Source organism: Pygoscelis adeliae, unplaced genomic scaffold (genome assembly GCF_000699105.1).
Source record: "Pygoscelis adeliae isolate BGI_AS28 unplaced genomic scaffold, ASM69910v1 Scaffold38, whole genome shotgun sequence".
Classification (NCBI taxonomy): Eukaryota; Metazoa; Chordata; class Aves; order Sphenisciformes; family Spheniscidae; genus Pygoscelis; species Pygoscelis adeliae.
Window position 1 is genome coordinate 15,662,089 of NW_008825614.1, and position 19,228 is coordinate 15,681,316.

The 19,228-nt window shown below is 43.5% G+C and overlaps 1 protein-coding gene across 1 annotated transcript in view; it reads left to right on the forward strand.

Annotated features, from left to right (window-relative positions):
* TBXAS1 (thromboxane A synthase 1 (platelet)) overlaps nucleotides 1-16,265 on the forward strand; it is a 251,951-nt gene extending 235,686 nt beyond the window's left edge. Inside the window, exons 11-14 of the mRNA XM_009332943.1 lie at nucleotides 7,168-7,256; nucleotides 9,705-9,842; nucleotides 12,699-12,861; nucleotides 13,489-16,265. Of these exons, the coding sequence (XP_009331218.1) occupies nucleotides 7,168-7,256; nucleotides 9,705-9,842; nucleotides 12,699-12,861; nucleotides 13,489-13,563 (465 nt within the window). The 3' untranslated portion in view covers nucleotides 13,564-16,265. The remainder of the gene's footprint in view (nucleotides 1-7,167; nucleotides 7,257-9,704; nucleotides 9,843-12,698; nucleotides 12,862-13,488) is intronic.
* The last annotated feature ends 2,963 nt before the right edge of the window (nucleotides 16,266-19,228 follow it).

Genomic DNA, 19,228 nt, shown 5'->3' on the forward strand with positions numbered 1-19,228 from the left:
TGATTAAATTAAATCATTTGGCTCTTATGTGATACATGAATGTCTGCTGAGAGGGGAAAAAAATCCCTCCTCTTTATTCCTGTAGATCTGCAGCAACCACCAAGGGACACTTCTATAGCAGGAAGGATTAAGTCTTGCACGAACTTCAGTGCTTAATGTGCTTTGGACTGGTGACATGCCCTTCGGACAGACCTACCCCAGTTTTATAATTCTCTTTCTCAGCCTTTTGGGCCTCTGGCAGTCCTTTCTCCTGTTTAATTTCCTCCTTGCCTCCCTCCCACTGGGATCCTTCTCCATTCAGCATTTCTGCCACCCAAGTAGAAATTTAGATTGTGTCAGACAAGTGTAGAAAGAGAGACTTTCAAGCCTCGGTGGGCTGAGGAGAGAACCGGGGGAGGATTTCCTGGGGGCTGAGTGGTTTTTAAGGAGGTGAGAAACGGGCAGTCTCTGTGCCTCTGATGGGCTTAGCCTGCTACAATGCACTGCCAGGGATTATATCACATCCACAAATAGGTGGAGCAAGGCACGCATTGCATACAGGTAGGGAGCCACTTCTGGAGAGGGTCTACTCTTCCCCACCAAACCTAAGTAAAAAAAAAAACACTATAGGGAGGGTACTTGTGTATTAAAAGCTGCCTGGCCGGGCACTATCAGCATGCTGGGGGCCTGCCCCATCCTTCATGACAGCAGAGCAGCCCAGGCGCCCCATCTCACTCCCAGTTATTTATTCGCTTTTCGTTCAGGGGCACCCACTTCTATTGGCATGGGAGTCTGGGACTAGGTGGAACTGACAAATTTACGAAACTGAGATTGAAACAGCTTTTTTTCTCCTTTCTTTTCGTTTGTAGCTTGCCTCATAAAGGATTTCTTTAGTGATTTTCTTCTCTTTTCCTGCCTTTTTTTTTTCAGAACTTCTACCTGATGGCACTCATTCTGTTCTTGGTGATCACCATGTGTCAGTAGTAATGTAGGTGGAAGAGAATTTCTGACTGTTTTGGTTGCAGCTTTTGTGTTTATCTGTTTGGTTTAGGGACACTGTTCAGTTTCAGGAAGTATTTTTATCTCACAGAAGTTTCCTTGTGAACAGTGATGCTACAAAGACCTTGTTTTAGCACCGCAAAAGCTACTGGAGGTAGTGGAGGTCTGTCTTCTGACAGGAGCTGAAGTCTTTGATTCAAAAAGCAAAGTAACATTAAAGAGAGTGACATTGGTGTAACCTTATACTTTCTGGCTCTTTCCCCAGGACTATTGGGTACATACTTAGAACCGCATTTTCCTCTCCCTTACACTGATACAACCCCAGGGAGCTGTGTGGATTTGCACCAAAGTAACAGAGGGAATTTGGCTGCAAGGTCTGCGTGTAATGTGGTTATCAGTGCATAACTGGTGCGCCGGCCTTTCCCACCACCTCTGAACTTGGCCTGTGACTCGGCACCTGCCTCCGCCTGTGCTCACGCGACTTGCGTGGCAATGGACCCGGCGAGAGGGGAACATGAAGAGTGGACTTAGAGGAGGTGTGAGGGTGAGTGGCAGGTGATTTGAACAAAAAGCTATAATACTAAATTTATTTGGCATGCATGGTCTTTAGGAGAAGCCGGGAGGAGTTTGTTTGAGATGTCTGAAGCACTGAGTGCTGCTGCAGCTTGGGAAGTACCTCAATGAGCAAAGTAATGCCCCCAAACCCAGTGAGCATCCACCAAGGGTGGGGGTGAGAGCCTGCGTGCTGCATTTCCATTTGAATGACAAGCCAAGCAGATCAGAGAGATGGCAGGAAACCCACATGAAATAAAGAAATAAAGGGAAAGCTTGGGAGTACATATTTTGGATAGCCTTTGCTATCCAAGGAGCTGAGGACTTGCTTTAATGTTCCTTTCTGAGAGCATGTGAGAAGGCACGATGCTGCTGGTGAGGCTTTAGTGCTACCAAGGTGTGCTGTAAGGATTCAAGAGGAGAGGTGCTAGGCAGCTCAGGAAGCCTCTTGCTGCTGCATCTTAATCTGGAAGTCAGGCTTGCTGTCCTATTTTTCGTTCCTGAGCCGCCTTCTCAATTCTATAGCCAAGAACTGAATATTTTGCTAGAAGATACCCTTCTGTAGGCCTCTGTCACTGGAAATGGCCAACAGACACTTGGTGATTGTAGGTAGGCTCTTCTCTATCTTAAAGCAGTGTATTTTAAAGCAACACCTTCTGCCATGACCTGCCTCCTGAGACGAGTGGGACTCAGGAGCTTCAGGGTCCCGTTTCCCCAGCGGCAAGGGCTGGTTCTGTCTGGTGCCATGCCTCAGGGAGACATCTCACTTGGCAGGTGCAGGCTGGACCGCAGACAGCAGAGAGAGAGATTTTGCAGTAAGTATCGCATGAGGACTGCCTTAAGCATTTTTTTAGTATTCGGTCCAAGTTCTGAGGATAAAGCCAAGAAATTTTACTTCATCAACTTTGTCCTATTTGGCTGCCTGACACCGTAGGGAGGTTTTAGTTTGGTGCTTTACAGGTATTCTGGCATGTTGTTGTGGAAGTGGTAAAACATGAGGCAAGCTTTCTTTAAGCAAGTTAAAGATAGGCGCCTGTTGAACCATCCCACCCTTTTTTTCATTGATCTGCATCTTGAGTGCTGTCCTGTCTCTAACCTTTCCTTTCTTGATATGGTTGTTAGAGAGGTTGTCAGAAAGGTTGTCGTGGGGCAACCCTAACTTGACATAGTATTCTTGCATTTCTTCCCCTTCTCCTAGGCTAAGCATGGCACAGAGGGTCTAGTTCTGTTAGGGGACGAGAAGCTCCTAGAGGTGACCAAAGAGAGGTCAAAACTCCAAGCAGATTCTTCGATCTATCGGCAGCTTTTGATCCATTTGACCAAGAAACATTATTGACCTGTTTGTGAATCCTAGCTATGGCAATGGTCTGAAAAGCTCTTTTGGCAATTTGAAAGGGGGGTGGGTGAGAGTCACTGGGCATGATGCTGGCTTGTTTTTGACTCACCACCTCCTATCCTATTGCTATCCAAAGTTTACATTTCGGGGGAGAGCCGATGTGGGTTCTGTAGCTGTGCATATACAGATAACTCATGGATCTGCATCTGCACTTAACCAGATCTGCACGTCATCTCTCTGACATGGACTTTGTCACAGTCACACCTGCCCATGAGGCATTTGATTTGGATTGCAATTTCTCAGAAACTGCAGCCAGTTCAGTCTCAGGCCATGACTCAGCAGCACTAGTTATGAGGAATGTGGTCTCTGCAGCCTTCGCTGCTTCCAAGTCAATTTCAGGTGCACGTCACACTCTGTCAGCTACACAAAATTTTCTCTGATTTTTTCCATTTCTGGCTGCTGAGCACCACCAGACCATGACCCATAGCATAAGTGGAAATCTTTCATTCACTGATGTATACTTGGGTGACCACTCCCAAAAGAGAGGTGGTAGAGAAGGATCTGTGCCTCACTTAGCAGCTACTTTGGGGAAAAGTTAGTATCTTGTCTTAAACTGTCGCTGAAGATGGGTTCATGCTGGACGTTGTATGGAAGCAGCTGAGGTGCAGGCATATGTTCCCTTCTGCTGACTTGGCTGTGGTGACGCTAACCACAGCCAGCAAAGAGAAGCGAGCAACTGGGAACAGTAACATCTCAAACTGCAGCAGAAAGATTGGCGAGACCTCTCCTGTCAGCACTTGGATTCCCTTGGTGTTCATTGAGGAATTAAAAGTTAACTGAGGGTGGTGGCAAAAAATAGGTTTGCCTGCCTAGAAAACGCTAAAGCCAATACTGAAAAGCAGAGGTGGATCTGAAAGCAGTTATCGCTCTTGGAATTTATAAGGGGATTAAAACATGTATCATCCTTGTAGCGCATAGGCAATTTTATAATCACTGCTGGTATTTCACCTCAGGGTAGAAAAATTAATTCCCCACCTTTTTCTAAGGAATAGAGGCCTGGGATTTGCTGTTAGTCGTAAAGGAGAGTTTGTGGCCAAACTAGACGCTTTCTGAACCTCAGAAGTGATTGAACGGCCTGGGATGGGTCAGGGTGTACCACCACACCTCTGGAAATCAAACGGGGGAAACCTGCACGCAGAGAAATGCCACAAGATGTTTCATGGCCATTTCACTTCCATGTCAACTGGAAAAGAAAGATACTACAAGGCTGTGCAAAGCATAAGACAAACTGCTGTGCAAAGCAGTGGCTGCAAAATTAAAATGTAGGATGTTTTATTACATGCAATGTGGTGCCTCCTTTCTCCCCCCACATCTCTGTTACAGAAAGGAATCTCTTTCTTAAGGAAAAAACATGCAATCTTGAGTAAGAGGCAATGTAGATATTTTTTTTTGCAGGGGGTTAAAGTGGCATCTTTGCACACCCCCACCCCCCACCCCAGCAAACCTGCCAGCAGTTGAAAGATATAAATAGGGACATCTAGGGAGAAAAGCATATTTAAGTTCCTTTGAAATGTGCTTGGCTAAAGGAATATTTTGAAGAGAGGGAGTGGAAAAACAAATGGAAACTATTTTCTTTGAAAGGAAAAAAAAAGCATCAAACTGTCCTTCCTAAATAGAGATACTTGGCTGGTGTGTACTTTATGCAGCCCTGGGTCAGACCTTGCAAACAACTACTAAATTAGGTCCAGCTACTTTGATGCTAAAAGCATGGAAGTGCCAATAATTAAGTTGCATCAGATGTAGGAAATGACTGATGTGTCTGCCATGCTCATGATAGCAGAGTTCACTGTGCTGCCATTTGACTGACCCCTTTTTCTTTATGTAAGCAAAAGGAATTTTCTTCTAAGGAAAATCAGCTGGTTTTGCACCTTTGTTTTGTTTTCTGAACTGCTAATCCCCTGAAGGTATAGAAGCTATTTGAAAGAGCAAATCAAAGCTCCCATAATTTAGTGTTATATTATTTGTTGATGTATGGTTTGATTTAGTGGCTACTTATTATATCAGGTTACCATATAATTATCTTAATTATTGACTTCAGAAGTAAGTAGAGGGATTATGAAAGAGACAGGAAGGCCCAGTGGAAAGAGCATGACTTGGAGAATCGAACACATCACGGTGTGCTCTTGGCTCCACCACTCATTTAGTCTGAACCCTTCCCTCAGCCAGCCCGGCCATGAAATCAGGAGGGATTGCAGGGACAGGACTCAGACGCTGACCCAGAATTCAAAGAGATGCGGGAGAGCAGTATAAAAAGGACAGAGGAAAGTTCTGAAAGAGAGATGTAAAATTAGCAGGAAAAAAAAAAATGAATACAGACCACAGCTTGTATTTGCATCAAAGTGTGGAGCACCTATGCGGTCATGGAGAGGGGTAGGTGTGCCACGAAGGCCTGACATTTTGAGTCTGATCACAGTTCATTTCCAACCTCTGCTACTGATTTCCTGTGTGAAATCAGGTAGCCCTCGGATCCCTTTCTGCAAAAAAATCATCCTCCTGTCTTTGGTTTTAGCTATTCAAATTATTGGAGCACAGCCTTCAGCCATGGTTCTCATGACATTGCTGCCATTTGTGGCTTTTAGTCTCCTAGTCCTTTGTCTGATAACCATCAACCAAAGCCAAAGGTCTGAATTAGTAGGCACTACTGCAACATAAAAGCAATACTGAAAGGCTGTCAGTGCAGTCTGTACTTCCTGTATTGATAATATTTGACATATACTGACAAAATACTTCATTTATTGACAAGCTGAGTTGCATCTTTTTCCCTAAGAGAGGAGCAGACACACTGGTTCTGCTCAGCCTGTGCAAATTACTTTCTCTGGTTTTGCTTTTCTTTCCTGAGCCAAAAAATGGGGATAATAGAACGTATCTATTTCCTTCCTAGAAAAGATCAGTTAATGTGAAATGGTGCATGGTGGCTTAGTGATGAATAAGTGGGATACCCTAATCCAGCAAGGTATCCTCGTTCTATTGTACGCCTTTTCTGCATACCATCTGGAGTTGTTCGCTGCTTAGTATTTTCAGTATGTACCATATGTTTTTGCATGAAAATTCAATAAAATATGCATTATACATGAAAAGTGCTGTAGTAAATAAAGGAAGGATGGAATCCAGTCCCCTTTGTGAACGGCAGGGGCCCCAAATCTTCATAAAAGGTTTAGTCTAGTCTGACGTCTGTGCTTTTCTCCAATTTACTCTGTGTCAGTCTTTAGGAGACGCTCTAATTTAAAACAAAACTCTGCTTTCCTGACGGGGTTATTAGATGTACTTTGGCTGCCATCTGCTGAGAGCACTGAATAAGACAGGGAAAATGTCCTTTTTGCAAGGAAGGTGACAGTGGGAGAAATTCTCTGTCCATGCGCTGAGTCGTGTCACTGCTGCTGGTGGTCGCCTGTGGTTTCGTGTCTCTCACTGTCTGTTTGCTGCCTGTCGGAGGGCAAAGTCTTCTGACCTACAGCCCTGTTTGGGTTTTAGTGCTCACCACTCGTTGCCACAGGCCAACTGGTTTTGTAGACTTATGAAAATGCGGGCTCAGGCATTGCCCGCCATGCAAAGTTAAGCAGCATTACACAAGGGGTGGCCACGGGAGCAAGCAGGCTTCTCTCCCTAGGCACTATTGCAATCCTGCTGGGTGGGATTTGAACTGTACCTCAGCCCCCTCTACTCGGCAGAGCAATTCGCCGCTGCGTGCTGTCCCTCATCGGGGTGCCGGTTTCTTCCAGTGTCATCTCTCACCCCTCAGCAGACTTCACAGCACTATCACTTTGCTTTATTTCTATAACTGGGAAAGGGCAAAGGGTTTGCTCCAACATCGGCAAGAACAACTGAAGGACTTGCTGTTTCTTGGGAACAAAGTGCTCCTGGTCTGCCACGCTCCCATCTTTGGGAAGAAACAAGGGTCCTGTGCAGATTTTAGGGCATGTATAATACAATAGCTCTGTTGTAGCTATTAATGCTCTCTGTAATGCCCTGTTTTTAATACTTCCTAGCAAGCTGATTTATTATTATATCTTCAGCTGGGCTGCAGACCAAAGTATTTTGATGATGAAAGGAATGTTATACACACATTTAATTACTGCCCACATTCTTCTATAATTTTATCATTTACTGTTTTAGATGAGACATCGAGTTCTTCTACAGGAAAAATGCCCAGTAAAAAATAGAAGATTTAAAAGCTAATCTGAGATGAGTTTGGCACTTAAATGTGAGAAAATGTAATTGTTCCTTTCTTCCTGCCTTTTCAGATGGTCCCTGATTACCAAAATGTACAAGAACTCCCTTATCTGGACATGGTGATTGCAGAGACATTGCGCATGTACCCACCTGCATTCAGGTATCTTCCCCCCTCCCCCTTCTGATTCCACAGGGTAGATCCCTAGCTCTATAAAATGGAAATCTGCTGTTGGAAGACCAATGTGCCCTTGGTCTCTGTGCCAACATCAATACTGCTTGTGCATTTGAAAGATATAATGTGGCCTATTGAAGGAAAACTGGCTAATACTGGTATTTCTAAAGCAGTGTTTTATAACGGATTGGCCAAGATTGCTTCTTGATCATTCTTCACATCCGTCAAGGTTAGAGGATGGAGTCATTTTGCAGCAGGACTGGCCTTAGAAAGCCAGATGATGCTGCTTCCATGCACCTCAGGCTTTGGGGATACAGAGCAAAGACCTATCCTAGCCTTTTGGGTGGTGGATGAGTTACCCTGCTGGTCATTAAGGCCCGGATCTGTGGAAGGGTTGCACATTCAGCAAGCTGTATTTTACTGTGTTTAATTAGGACCCGTACTGTTTTGTGCTTAGAACTGTTATACTAATATAGCTAAGCTAATGGCTACATCCATTCAATTTTGAAAGTTTTGCCCCAATTCACACAAGACTAATTTTACTAAGTTATATTGATGAACTGAAAACAAGGGGGAAAGAAATTAGAAAGCTGTTTGATTGTCAAATTTCCAAGTTATCACAAGCATAAATGCAAACGTTAAGAATGGAACTTTTCGAAGGGGTCAGCCTGTTGCACTGCTTCTCGTGAAGCCAGGGGAAGATTTCAGATGACTGGAAAGGAGCCAAAGCTGAGCTTGCTGTGACAGCCTTTGAAAAATTTACCCCACGATTGCAAGTACCTTAAAATAAAGAAGCTTAAAAGCATATTCTCTTTTATATGTTCACAAAGATAGGAAGTCAAGATTTTTCAATGGACATCTACAGGATTGTTCAGAGAGTAAATGTCAAAGATACTTGCTCCTGGATGAGATGACTAGGCTTTACTGTGTTATACATGGTATATTTGTGGAAATTGTTTTGCCAGTTAAAGTGTCAGGGATCTTTGAGTTTCAGCTGAAACACTGGGAAACAATCAATGTTTCTCAGATGGGAAAGAGAATGAGAATGGAGCAAAGTTGTTCCAAAGTTTCGATTGGCAATGTTGGTGGTGTTTATTGATCTGGCTTTTACTCTGATGGATGGGGAATGGATAGGACAGCCCAATGCCCCGGAAAGATGCTAATTGCCCATGACAAGGATAATGCTGACTTAAGGGAAAATTCAGTAGCAGCCAAGCTTGTTATAAAATGAGGTGGTTTTTTTTTTTTAATTAATTTATTAGCCAGAGAACTTTGTTCCACAGAACTCATGTTTCCACTATCACCAAATTCATGTAACGGTGAGAAGGATGGCTTGTCTGTGTTTTTTAGCATGCCAGTGTTTTGTTCCAGGTTTGGAGCCTCTGTTATTTATTTGTCTATGAGAAAGAGAGAGATGGGTGACAGCGAGGAAAGAATGTGTTCCTGTAATGATACCAGATTGACAGGCCTGAAACTGAAATCTTTGTTCAACTTTTTAGGCACAGTGCGGGGAGCAGCAATGGGAGCTCCTGCACGTTGTCTCGCCCCTGTGCTCCCAGCTGGTGCCAGGGAATAGCTCCTAGGCTGAGATAGCAGGGCATCCGCCTGGGTCTGGGCTGGTTTGGGGTCTGTAGCAACCACCCAAGCACCAAAAGATCTAGATCAGGATCTGCCACCACACGTGCATACCCACACATCATTTTTTTACAAGGTTCACAGACCCAAGCTCAGCTTTGGCAGGTGGCTTTTCTCAGTCTTACTGTCACTATGAGGTTCCTAAGGACAGTCCTACACTGTCACCTGTCACCACAGGGTGGGAGGAAACTGGAGAGTTTTGTTGCTAACATCATGCCTACCTTTGATGAGTGTATGTGAGCTGCAGTTTTCCAAGGCTTGTGAATTGGTTGTATTTTTGTAGCAGCAGCAGAACGCTTAGCCCTAACATTAAAACCATCTCTTGCTAAATTTCAGGTGCTGTCCCAACATGGGGGAGCTTCTCAAATAAATAAACTCAAACCCTATATTTAATTTAATTTTTTCTGAAGGCAAACCAGCATACTCCTTCTGCCTGTTATTAGAGATGACTGGCATGTTTTATCTGCAGTTTTCATAAAAAATGAGTCTAAAACCAACATTAGCAGCAAAATTGCAGTTTAACAGTTAACATTTTAGAAAACCATAAGCAACCAGAAATGCTTTACTGTGAAAAGGGCAAAAGCTAGCCAGCTGGTTTGGAGCTATGTGCTTCTAGGTGGAGATGATTGCAACCTGAGAAGGCACTAGCATCAGCAACGGTTGCTGTATTTATCTTCTGGGAAAGTGTTACTTCCAAAATTACAGGGTCAGTCCAGCTGAAGAGATTGACTTCTATGGTTCCCTCCTGCTGTGTTTTTACCTTTATTAATCATCTGGGATACATGACACTTACTGTTGCAGGTTCACTCGGGAAGCAGCTAAAGACTGTGTAGTGCTGGGGCAGCGTATTCCAGCTGGGGCTGTCATTGAAACCGCAGTTGGATATCTCCACCACAACCCTGAGTTCTGGCCAGAGCCTGAGAAGTTCATTCCTGAGAGGTACGTCGAGTAGTGCTTTCCATTCTTGGGTTGAAGTCCTTATTTGGGCCTGTTTAGATCAAAGGCTTGCCTTACATGCTGTTCCATGCGTTAGGGTGGGCGCAGGACTCCAGCCTGTCCAGTGGAGGCACCAGATCCTGCTGCTCCTTCACAGCTACAGTCAACCGCTATTCACCCGAAGCAGTATTTCCACCAAGAGGAGCACAGTTTAATTTAGATCATAAAATATGTTATTTCCACCAAATTAGACAAGTGGTGATAGTGGCGCATCCCACAGAAGGTGCAAGGTCTGGTCAAGGTTGAAATGCGGCGCAGGTTTTCAGACCTGTTTCCAAATCAGATGCTGCAAATAGTGTCACCTCTGGATGCAGAAATTCTGAGGTGAGATAGCATATTCACTGGCATGGAGCTATCCAGGAAGCTCATCCAGCTCCTGGCTGGCTTAGAGCAGCCTTTCTACCTGAGATGTTGTAATGGTGTGGGTATGCTGTGAGCGGGGAACCTATCCCATCTCCCACTAGGAATTTGCTCTCTGTCCATAAGTTAGGATCCTGGGTTCTTAGCTCTGCTTGGCAAGACATATTTCACATGGAGCATTTATTCTTTTCAACTGGGGGGGGCACTGTCAAGTTGTGTTTGTGTACCCTGCCCTATCTTACAGATGCTGAGTTGAGCTTACAGGGGGAGTTTCAGCTGATGCAGTGCTGTCTGGAAGCAGAATTTTGTTTTGTGGGCAGCTATATTTTAAGCTGTTCTGGGGGCAGCTGCATTTTAAGCTACCACTACATTGAAAAATCTACTAAGAAAAAAAGTGCATGCTCCATAACAACTGGGTGTGATGCAGGCAGCCCAGAACCATCTTTGCCAGCGGGAGAACACGTGTATGGTGTAGGTGGGTTTGCCCAATGCTCCTTCTGGGGCAAATCTTGGCATATGCTCTATCAGGCACCTTAGGCCATGAAGAAGAGCAATGCCAGGGTTAGAGAGGCCCAAAGCTTTTGTTGGGGAGGAATCTTAGCAATAACTGGAAATCTTGGGGGGAGGGTGGTTAGCAACACTTATCTAGAAATGCTGTATTAATTGTTTATTCACCACTTTAACAGTAGTATGAAAGCGCATTACGGAGTAAAATTGATAGTGGGGGCTGCAGTCCCCTTGACTCATGCGGTGCTGTTTGTAATGTGTCTGAGATTCCCTTTTGAAATTTCCCTGAGGAATGAAGTATAATTACTAACACTCTCCCCAGCTTGTATCAGTTGGTAATGTTAGTAAGAATTATAAAATAAGAGCTTAACAAAAAATAAATTAATTCAGCTACAGCCTTTCTTCCTCTAATATTTCGTTTTGAAATCTGCCTCAGGAATAATACAAGCGAGATTTTACATTTACCAGAATGATATATGGGGGTGAGCAAGGCAAGAATTGCATTACCCTGTTTGCATGGGATATGCAACAGTGCTCAGTACATGAGTTAATGGTCCTTCAGTCTCAAATTACAGGCTTCTGTAGTACTTTCTGCCATAGTATCCCAATTTTATTTAGCATATGTAAGCATGGGGATGGAGTTAGTGGAAATACACAATATTAATTTTTTCCAAACCTCAAAATAGCCTGTATGACCTCTCATCTGTTTCTACCCTGCATGAGTTCTCTGGGCCTTAGAAGTCTAAAGTTCTTGCAAACTATCCAAACAGATGAGAGATTTTCAGGGATGACTGTTGTGGTTTAACCTCAGCCGGCAACTAAGCACCACCTATACATGAAGGACAGAACCTTTATCCACACACAGAACTGGAAAAGTAGTTCTGTGCTACCAGAACAGCTCCAAATACCTTATGACATGGGAGGTCTATGTAGATTTCCGGGGTAATGCCACTGCTGTAAAGGTTTGCTTATCTTAAGGAGCCACTCTGATCAGTGACTCAGCACAAGCCAGGATGAGCCTCACCTTGTTGATTATGCATTGGCCCTAATAACTTGTACTGACTTATATTCTGTACTCTTGTCTGTACTCTTGTCTGTACATACTCTGTCCAGTATACATCCATCTTTGCTGATGTTGGCAAAGACATTTTACTTTTTTTCCTTTGGACTGCTGTTCAAATAGGAATTTTGTTTCCTTCCTTGTAAGAAAAAAAAACCCTAACTCATTTGTAATGGGTTGATCAAGTATTTTAAAGCTAGCTAGTTGATGCAGATCTGCATACAGACTACCACATTAATCAGTCTTTCCAATTGGACTGAGGTACTTCAGCTCTAAGAACAGAAATATCTGCAATTTCAATATTTCCCAGCTGGGAACCTGGTCTCTTTGAGCCAAGAGGGTGTACTGAATTGTAATAGCTGTCTTCCATGGCCTGTCCAATCTCATGAGATTTCATCTCCCCTTGCAAGATTCAAAGAGAAATTCCTATTGATCTGCTTCTGCGGTGCACAGCAGAGAAGCGCTGTTGCTAATTCTAGTTAGTTCACATTGCAGCCCATTAGTTTCCTCTTAGCTGTAATCTCTCCCTCATACATGCAAAGGTCTAAACAGCCAGCATGTCTGCACCTGAAGTTATCATTCTTCTGAGCACAGTCATTGAATGAAGGCAATTCATTAAAGATAGATTGGAAGTAATACTAATGCCTGTCTGTCCTCTCCTGGAATCACCAGCTGACAAAGGCTGATGGCCATAAGTCAATTATCTGTTTACTTAAGGGCATCAGGCCCATCACAACGTAATCCGTCAATAGTAACCTTGACCTGTTCATTAAGACCAATTGAAATAACCACCTTTTGATATGTAAATGAAAAACATGGAATCAGGAGCAAAAAGCATTTCTTGAACCAGCTTCCATCTCTGCACCTTCTAGGTTTACAGAGGAGGCCAAGAAGGAACGACATCCCTTTGCATACCTGCCCTTTGGGGCAGGACCCCGTGGCTGCATTGGCATGAAGATGGGTTTGCTGGAGACAAAAATGACTCTGCTGAGGATTTTGCAGAAGTTTCAATTTAAGACCTGCTCAGAGACTGAGGTTTGTACATGCAGAAGCTTGAAAGCCATGCTTGTCAACGTCAGTGAGTTGACAGTGTGTCCTAGACAGGACAGCTTACTTGCCTTTGTGACTTTCTCTTCATTTGAGAAAATTGCTAGAGCCACTTCCATGATAAGGAGCGATAAGAGGCCTGGACTGCATGTTTTAATCAAAATGTGATTTAACCTTTATGATTTTTCCAACAAAACAGTTACACACTCCTACCTTAGTGGAGAGCATTGTAGCAACACTGTAGCCAAAATATCTTGATTTATACAGGGTGAGAATGGGTGTACATCCTTCATGGGATCTCAGCATTTTAGTATATGCCTATTGCTGTATGTATTGCACCTGGCACTTAACTCAGCAGCTCTGGAGTTTACAGAGTTAATTTCTTTCTGTTCAGATCTACAATATACCTGGGCAACCACTGCCTCAGCCTCTGGCTGTAAATTCTATTTAATATTATACTACCACAGCTGACTGTAAAACAAGTACTTTACAGCTTCCACAGTAATCCTGGTATGAATTGGTCCCCCAGCAAAAATGTCTGCCTGTATCTGGGGGTGTTATACACACATAAACAAATACATACAACTGTACATAAGATGCTCTTTTTTCTTTCAGATTCCTTTGCAGCTGAAATCAAAAGCCACACTTGGACCAAAAAATGGAGTCTACATTATGCTGGAATCTCGCTAAAAGAAAATGTACTTCCTGAAACCTCCTGGGATGGCAGCCCTTGTTCAGTGACTCAATGGGTATAATTGTTTTTCAAAACCCCAAAGACAGGTAGGAGCCTAAGTTCCACCGATGGTCAGCAGGTGCTGCCTCACTGCCCTCCTGTGGGAGATCCTCCAGTCACTGCTTAAAATGAGATGTGGGCGCCACAGCCATTTGGTGGTTTTCAAATTGCTGTGAATAGTATCTGCAAAGAAGCAGCCCACTTTCACTTGCTTTTCTACATTACACTTCCTTTCACTCATCTTTGAGAATGCTTTTTTCATGCTCAAGTTCAATGAATGGAGCAGGTGTTAAGCGTACACTAGATTTACAATAGATTTTAATTACCATTCATTATCTCACACATCCTTCTCATGCACTTCTAAGTCCCTACTCTAGAAAAAGCCCAAGAGGCACCACAGTTATAGCAGAAGACCTGGGATCCAGTACGTTGGATTTTATCCTGAACTCTGCTAAAAATCAAAGCGGAGTCTCCTGTACAATGCTTAATCTCTCCCTGTGTCTGTAAAGTGGAAGGAGTTGCACCTTCTTTGTGCTTTTGAAGTGATTTGAAATATGCTTAGATTAACAATTTGCACTTGGCACATTGCATCGACATAATTGGAGAGGAATGAAGAGTTCCCCTGTTTAGCAGTTAAGTTCCAGTAGCTAAGACCAAAGAAATGAGGTGGCAGCCATTTTGCTGGTTACTGAACTGCTGTTGGAAAGGTGGAGAAAAGAAGATACAAATTTAATGAAAGCAGGAAGACTGGAGGAAATTTAAGGGTATTCAGAAGGTGTTGGTACAACATCTGCTTCACTGCTTTGAGGCCTTTCCTTTCCAAGCATTGCAGTTGGCACCATCCTTGTCTAGCTCATTGACTCAAGGACATTAAGAGCGCTGCATGCACTGAAGCCAATGGCAAGGGAGTGGGATCCAGGATCATCAGTCCCAGCAGCTCTTGATTCCTTATGTGACCCCGGAGCAGGTCATGTCCCAAATGTCTCACTCCGGTCAGGAAGGAACTTGTCTGATTGCCAGCTGCAGCAGCACCATAGATCCATTCAAGCTGTATGGCTGTGCACATGCATCTACACAGCCAAAGCAGCAGTATGCTTTCACGCTTTGCATTCCCTCCATGCTCTTTCCTACTCCTCTACAAAGCCCTTCAATCACCACACAGCTAGCGGAGCATCACACAGCAGTGATCGATTGTCCTGAAAAAAAGACATTTCCTTCACTGGGCACCACAAACTGGTTGGCTGTACAACAAAACCATGAGAGGAGATGGTCTCAGTCTCAGGGTCCTTTGTTTTTCTTTTTTTTTTTTTTTAAGGTTTTTATAAATAGCAAAAATTCTTATGGCACCATAAGAATAAGGAAGCACCTTTCGGTTCTTCGCAAGTGTTGAATTTCTGCTTGCTGGCATACTCTGCTCGAGGTTTCCTTAGGAACAGCATCTGTCTTGGTGGTATGCACAGAGAAGTGTCATGGCAGCAGTAGGAAGAGGCTGACTGCTCAGCTTCACTGCAAGGACTGCTGGAAGGAGCCATCTGCTCACTGATCCCTAGTTGTAGTTTCTCTCCAGCAAGCACCTTTTGCTGCCGTCTTCTCACATGCTGCCTTAACACTGATCAAATTACTGTTTCTTGCTCCTGGAAGATTTTGTCTTTTTCTTTCATGGGATATATTTTTTTTTTTAAACCAGAACTGTACAGGTAGTAGTGGTGAAGTACTGACCTGGCAGTCTTGGAATTGTTCCTATTTCCACGGAGCATCTCTGGCATGCTAATAAAGTGCCCTGTTACAGATACACTGGTTATATGAATTACTGATGGAGTGATTGTTATTTATTTAAAAAGCAATATACTGTATATACCCTAATTTCTACACATTATCCATCATTTTTCCCTCATGAAAGTAGTGTGCTGGCAGCTGATTTACTGTACAGCTTATACATACAACTGGCAACAAGTTGGATGGGCCTTGCCTAGAAACATCCCACCTACCTGAATGAGCAGGAAGCTCATTCCAGTCTGAAGTTAGCTGTCACAGGCTTGTTTGTCCCTTCAAAAATATCCTGTTAATCACAGCGTGTTTGTGCACCCATATAACACAGTCCCAAACCGATCCTGAGCAGAGTTGGCTTTAGTATTCATGAGAAAAAAACTACTAAAAAAGGAGTTATGTTTATAGTTGCAACATCAAAACGTAACTTTATATCTTTAAATTATGGTGACTTAGCATTTGTGGTACAGCACGCTTCAATCAACAGCGGTTGATTCTAGGGAAGAACAAGGAAACCTATTTAAAATAACTTCTCTCCTCAGAAAGAGTAAGTGTGTTGTCTTGCATTGCTGAGCTGTGGGTTTGTTTCAAATTGGGCCTGTCTGTTTTACAAAAGGGTCTTAGTCATTCTCTGACAGCTGATACAAAGCAAAGGATGCTTGGTAAAGGAAAGCTTCTATTAAAAACACCTTCTGGGACTTTGCAATGATTACGGAAAGCTGTCAGTATAAAGTGGTATTTTTAATGAGTGCTGAGATAGAAAACCTTTACAGTTCTGTACTTCATAAATAGTTTTCCTGGAAAAACAGAGCTGGGTGTTAAAAATTATTATGCTTGATTGATTGTAAATTTGAACCATCTATTCTTACCTGGCATTAAACTGCAGAATTTCCTCTCTGTGTGTGATACTTTCTGAAATGACCACCTTCTCATTTCCCTTTGTTAAATGATGTTTCCATCTTGGACACAGGCTTCACCTAATATCAGACTCTTCTGTGCATTTACAGTAGTAAATATGCTAAAAGAATTTAAAGCTGCTTTACAAACTGTTTATTCATTCCTTGGTTCGCACTGGCCCCTTTCTTCTGACTGTGAAAAGTCTGATGAGTCTCTAAGATGTTTGCTCCCTGCACTGCTGGGTGCTATTGCTACTTTCAAGGAGGGAGCAGGATTCCCTCCATTGCTAGGATTTTTGCAAGTGGAGATGAAGCCGTGACCGGGCCTGAAACAAGAAGTGCAAGGGAGCTATTCGGGCCCATGAAGCCTATCCCCTGATAAAACAGCTAAGTCCCAGTAACCCTGGCCATATAAAAGAGCCATCCTCCTGGGTTTTGTGCTGGCAGAAGTATTCCAAGTAAAGCAGCATTTCTACAACTCCCACTGGCCCTTCGGCTCAAAGGCAGCCCTGAGCAATGGTTTCTAAGAAGCAAGTCTTCTCCAAGCCAAGCAGCACTGAGCACACTACCGTAGCTGGTACGTGCCACCCACCTAAGTTCCTCTTATCCACCACCCCTACTTCGCCAGGCTGCAGGTATCCGAACTGGGTAGTGTACTGCCACTCCTTTGCTGCCACCCCTGACAGAGAGGATTTTGGCACCCACATCTTATAAAATCTAGGCAGAATATCATGACAAACCTGATTACAGGTAAAACTCATTAAATGGTGTGGTGGGTTGACCTTGGCTGGCTGCCAGGCCCCTACCCAGCCCAGCGGGTTGGGGGGGCAGGGGTTCATAAACTACTGTGCTCCGTACCACACTACTGGCATAGCGAAGTTGTTTGGCTTCTGCTGGCTTGCCATCTGTCTTGCCAGGATGGACCTGTTACCAAAAAAGGAAACAACCTTCACAGCTTATCTTTCTCCTCACATGGTATAGGAGTGAGAGAGAGATTATTACACTGTTCCCGCTCAGTTTCTTGTCTTAAGTAGCCAAGAGATATCCTCCTCACTCAGAAAAGAGGTTCAATATAAATTTTTGTCTAAAGTTTAGATTTAATGCAAATGACTCTTGAATCTGTTTATTTCCAAATGCAATCCAAACAGCTGTAGAGGGACTCCACTACTTAACAGCAGCATGAACCTCATGAGGCTTAACAAGGCCAACTGCAAGGTCCTGCACCTGGGTCGGGGCAAGCCCCGGTATCAATACAGGCTGGGGGATGAAGGGATTGAGAGCAGCCCTGCCGAGAAGGAGTTGGGGGTGCTGGTGGATGAAAAGCTAGACATGAGCCAGCAACGTGTGCTCACAGCCCAGAAGGCCAATCGTATCCTGGGCTGCATCAAAAGAAGCGTGGCCAGCAGGTCGAGGGAGGGGATTCTGCCCCTCTACTCCGCTCTGGTGAGACCCCACCTGGAGGACTGCGTCCAGCTCTGGAGCCCTCAGCATAAGAAAGACACGGACCTGTTGGAGCGGGTCCAGAGGAGGGCCATGAAAATGCTCAGGGGGATGGAACACCTCTCCTGTGAAGAAAGGCTGAGAGAGTTGGGGTTGTTCAGCCTAGAGAAGAGAAGGCTTCGGGGAGAACACCTTGCAGCCTATCAGTACTTAAAGGGGGCTTACAAAAAAGATGGTGGCAACCTCTTTAGCAGGACCTGTTGCGACAGGACAAGGGGGAATGGCTTTAAACTACAGGGGGGTAGATTTAGACTAGATATAAGGAAGAAATTTTTTACGCTGAGGGTGGTGAAGCACTGGCACAGGTTGCCCAGAGAGGTGGTGGCTGCCCCATCCCTGGAAACGTTCAAGGTCAGGTTGGACGGGGCTCTGAGCAACCTGATCTAGTTGAAGATGTCCCTGCCCATGGCAGGGGGGTTGGACTAGATGACCTTTAGAGGTCCCTTCCAACCCAAACTGTTCTATGATTCTATAATCTTTAAGAAAGTTTCCAAGAACTCAGAAACATAGTGAAACATGGTGCTTTTAGTATTGAGAGACAGAAAACCATTACAAGGAATTTAGCGGTTCGAATACTTGTTTATTTACTACACATGAGAAAGTTACCACTGCAGTTTCAAAAGTGGAAAACATGGTAACTTTACTTTTGTTAATGGAGAAATAACAGATGACAAAGTAACACAACCACCCATTTTATTCCAGTTGTTTTACTTACACAATCCTTACACATCCCCCCCAAGAATTAATTTAAAGGTTTTAAAAATATTACTAGCCATCAAAAATGTTATTAAAAAAATCTCAACTTTTTGCATGAAAAAATGTTTGTTTCAATTTTCTGGTGAAAGATTAACATGACTTTAGCTATTCCAGTTCTTAGCTGAAATGCTGGTTATGTTCAGAGGAAGAAAGGCATCCTACCAGTATCCTCATTTGCCATAAACGTGTAGATGAACATGTTTTTTGTTTTGGCAGAAAAATCTTACTCTGCACAGGTATGAAAGCTTTCATACACTATGTTATCCTCCTCAATGAACATAGTATTTGCTGACAAGCTCATTTACTGACATGAGATTTATCATGTATGTTGTATTACAAATCTTTCAAAAGAAAGAATACAGTCAACTTGCTTTTCCACAGCCTGTGTTTTACTGGGTTTAAACATGAATAGGAGTATTTTACTTTAGATATCATGCTTCTAGTTTTACAGTTCATATAAAAAGGAGTTCTGCACAGCCTTACTCCAGCTAATCATGGCTAAGCTCCTGGTTTACAGTGCTGAAGTAATAAAGAGCTAGTCAGTGTACATCTGTCAATCATCATCCAGATGAATTAAAAAGAAATATTTCTAGAATATACAAAGTATATCTTAAGGCTTTTGCAGTACATTATAGCTAAGAAGTACTCATTTAGGAGCATTAAAGCTGTGATAAAGTATCTGTCCATGCATCAGCAACTTTAA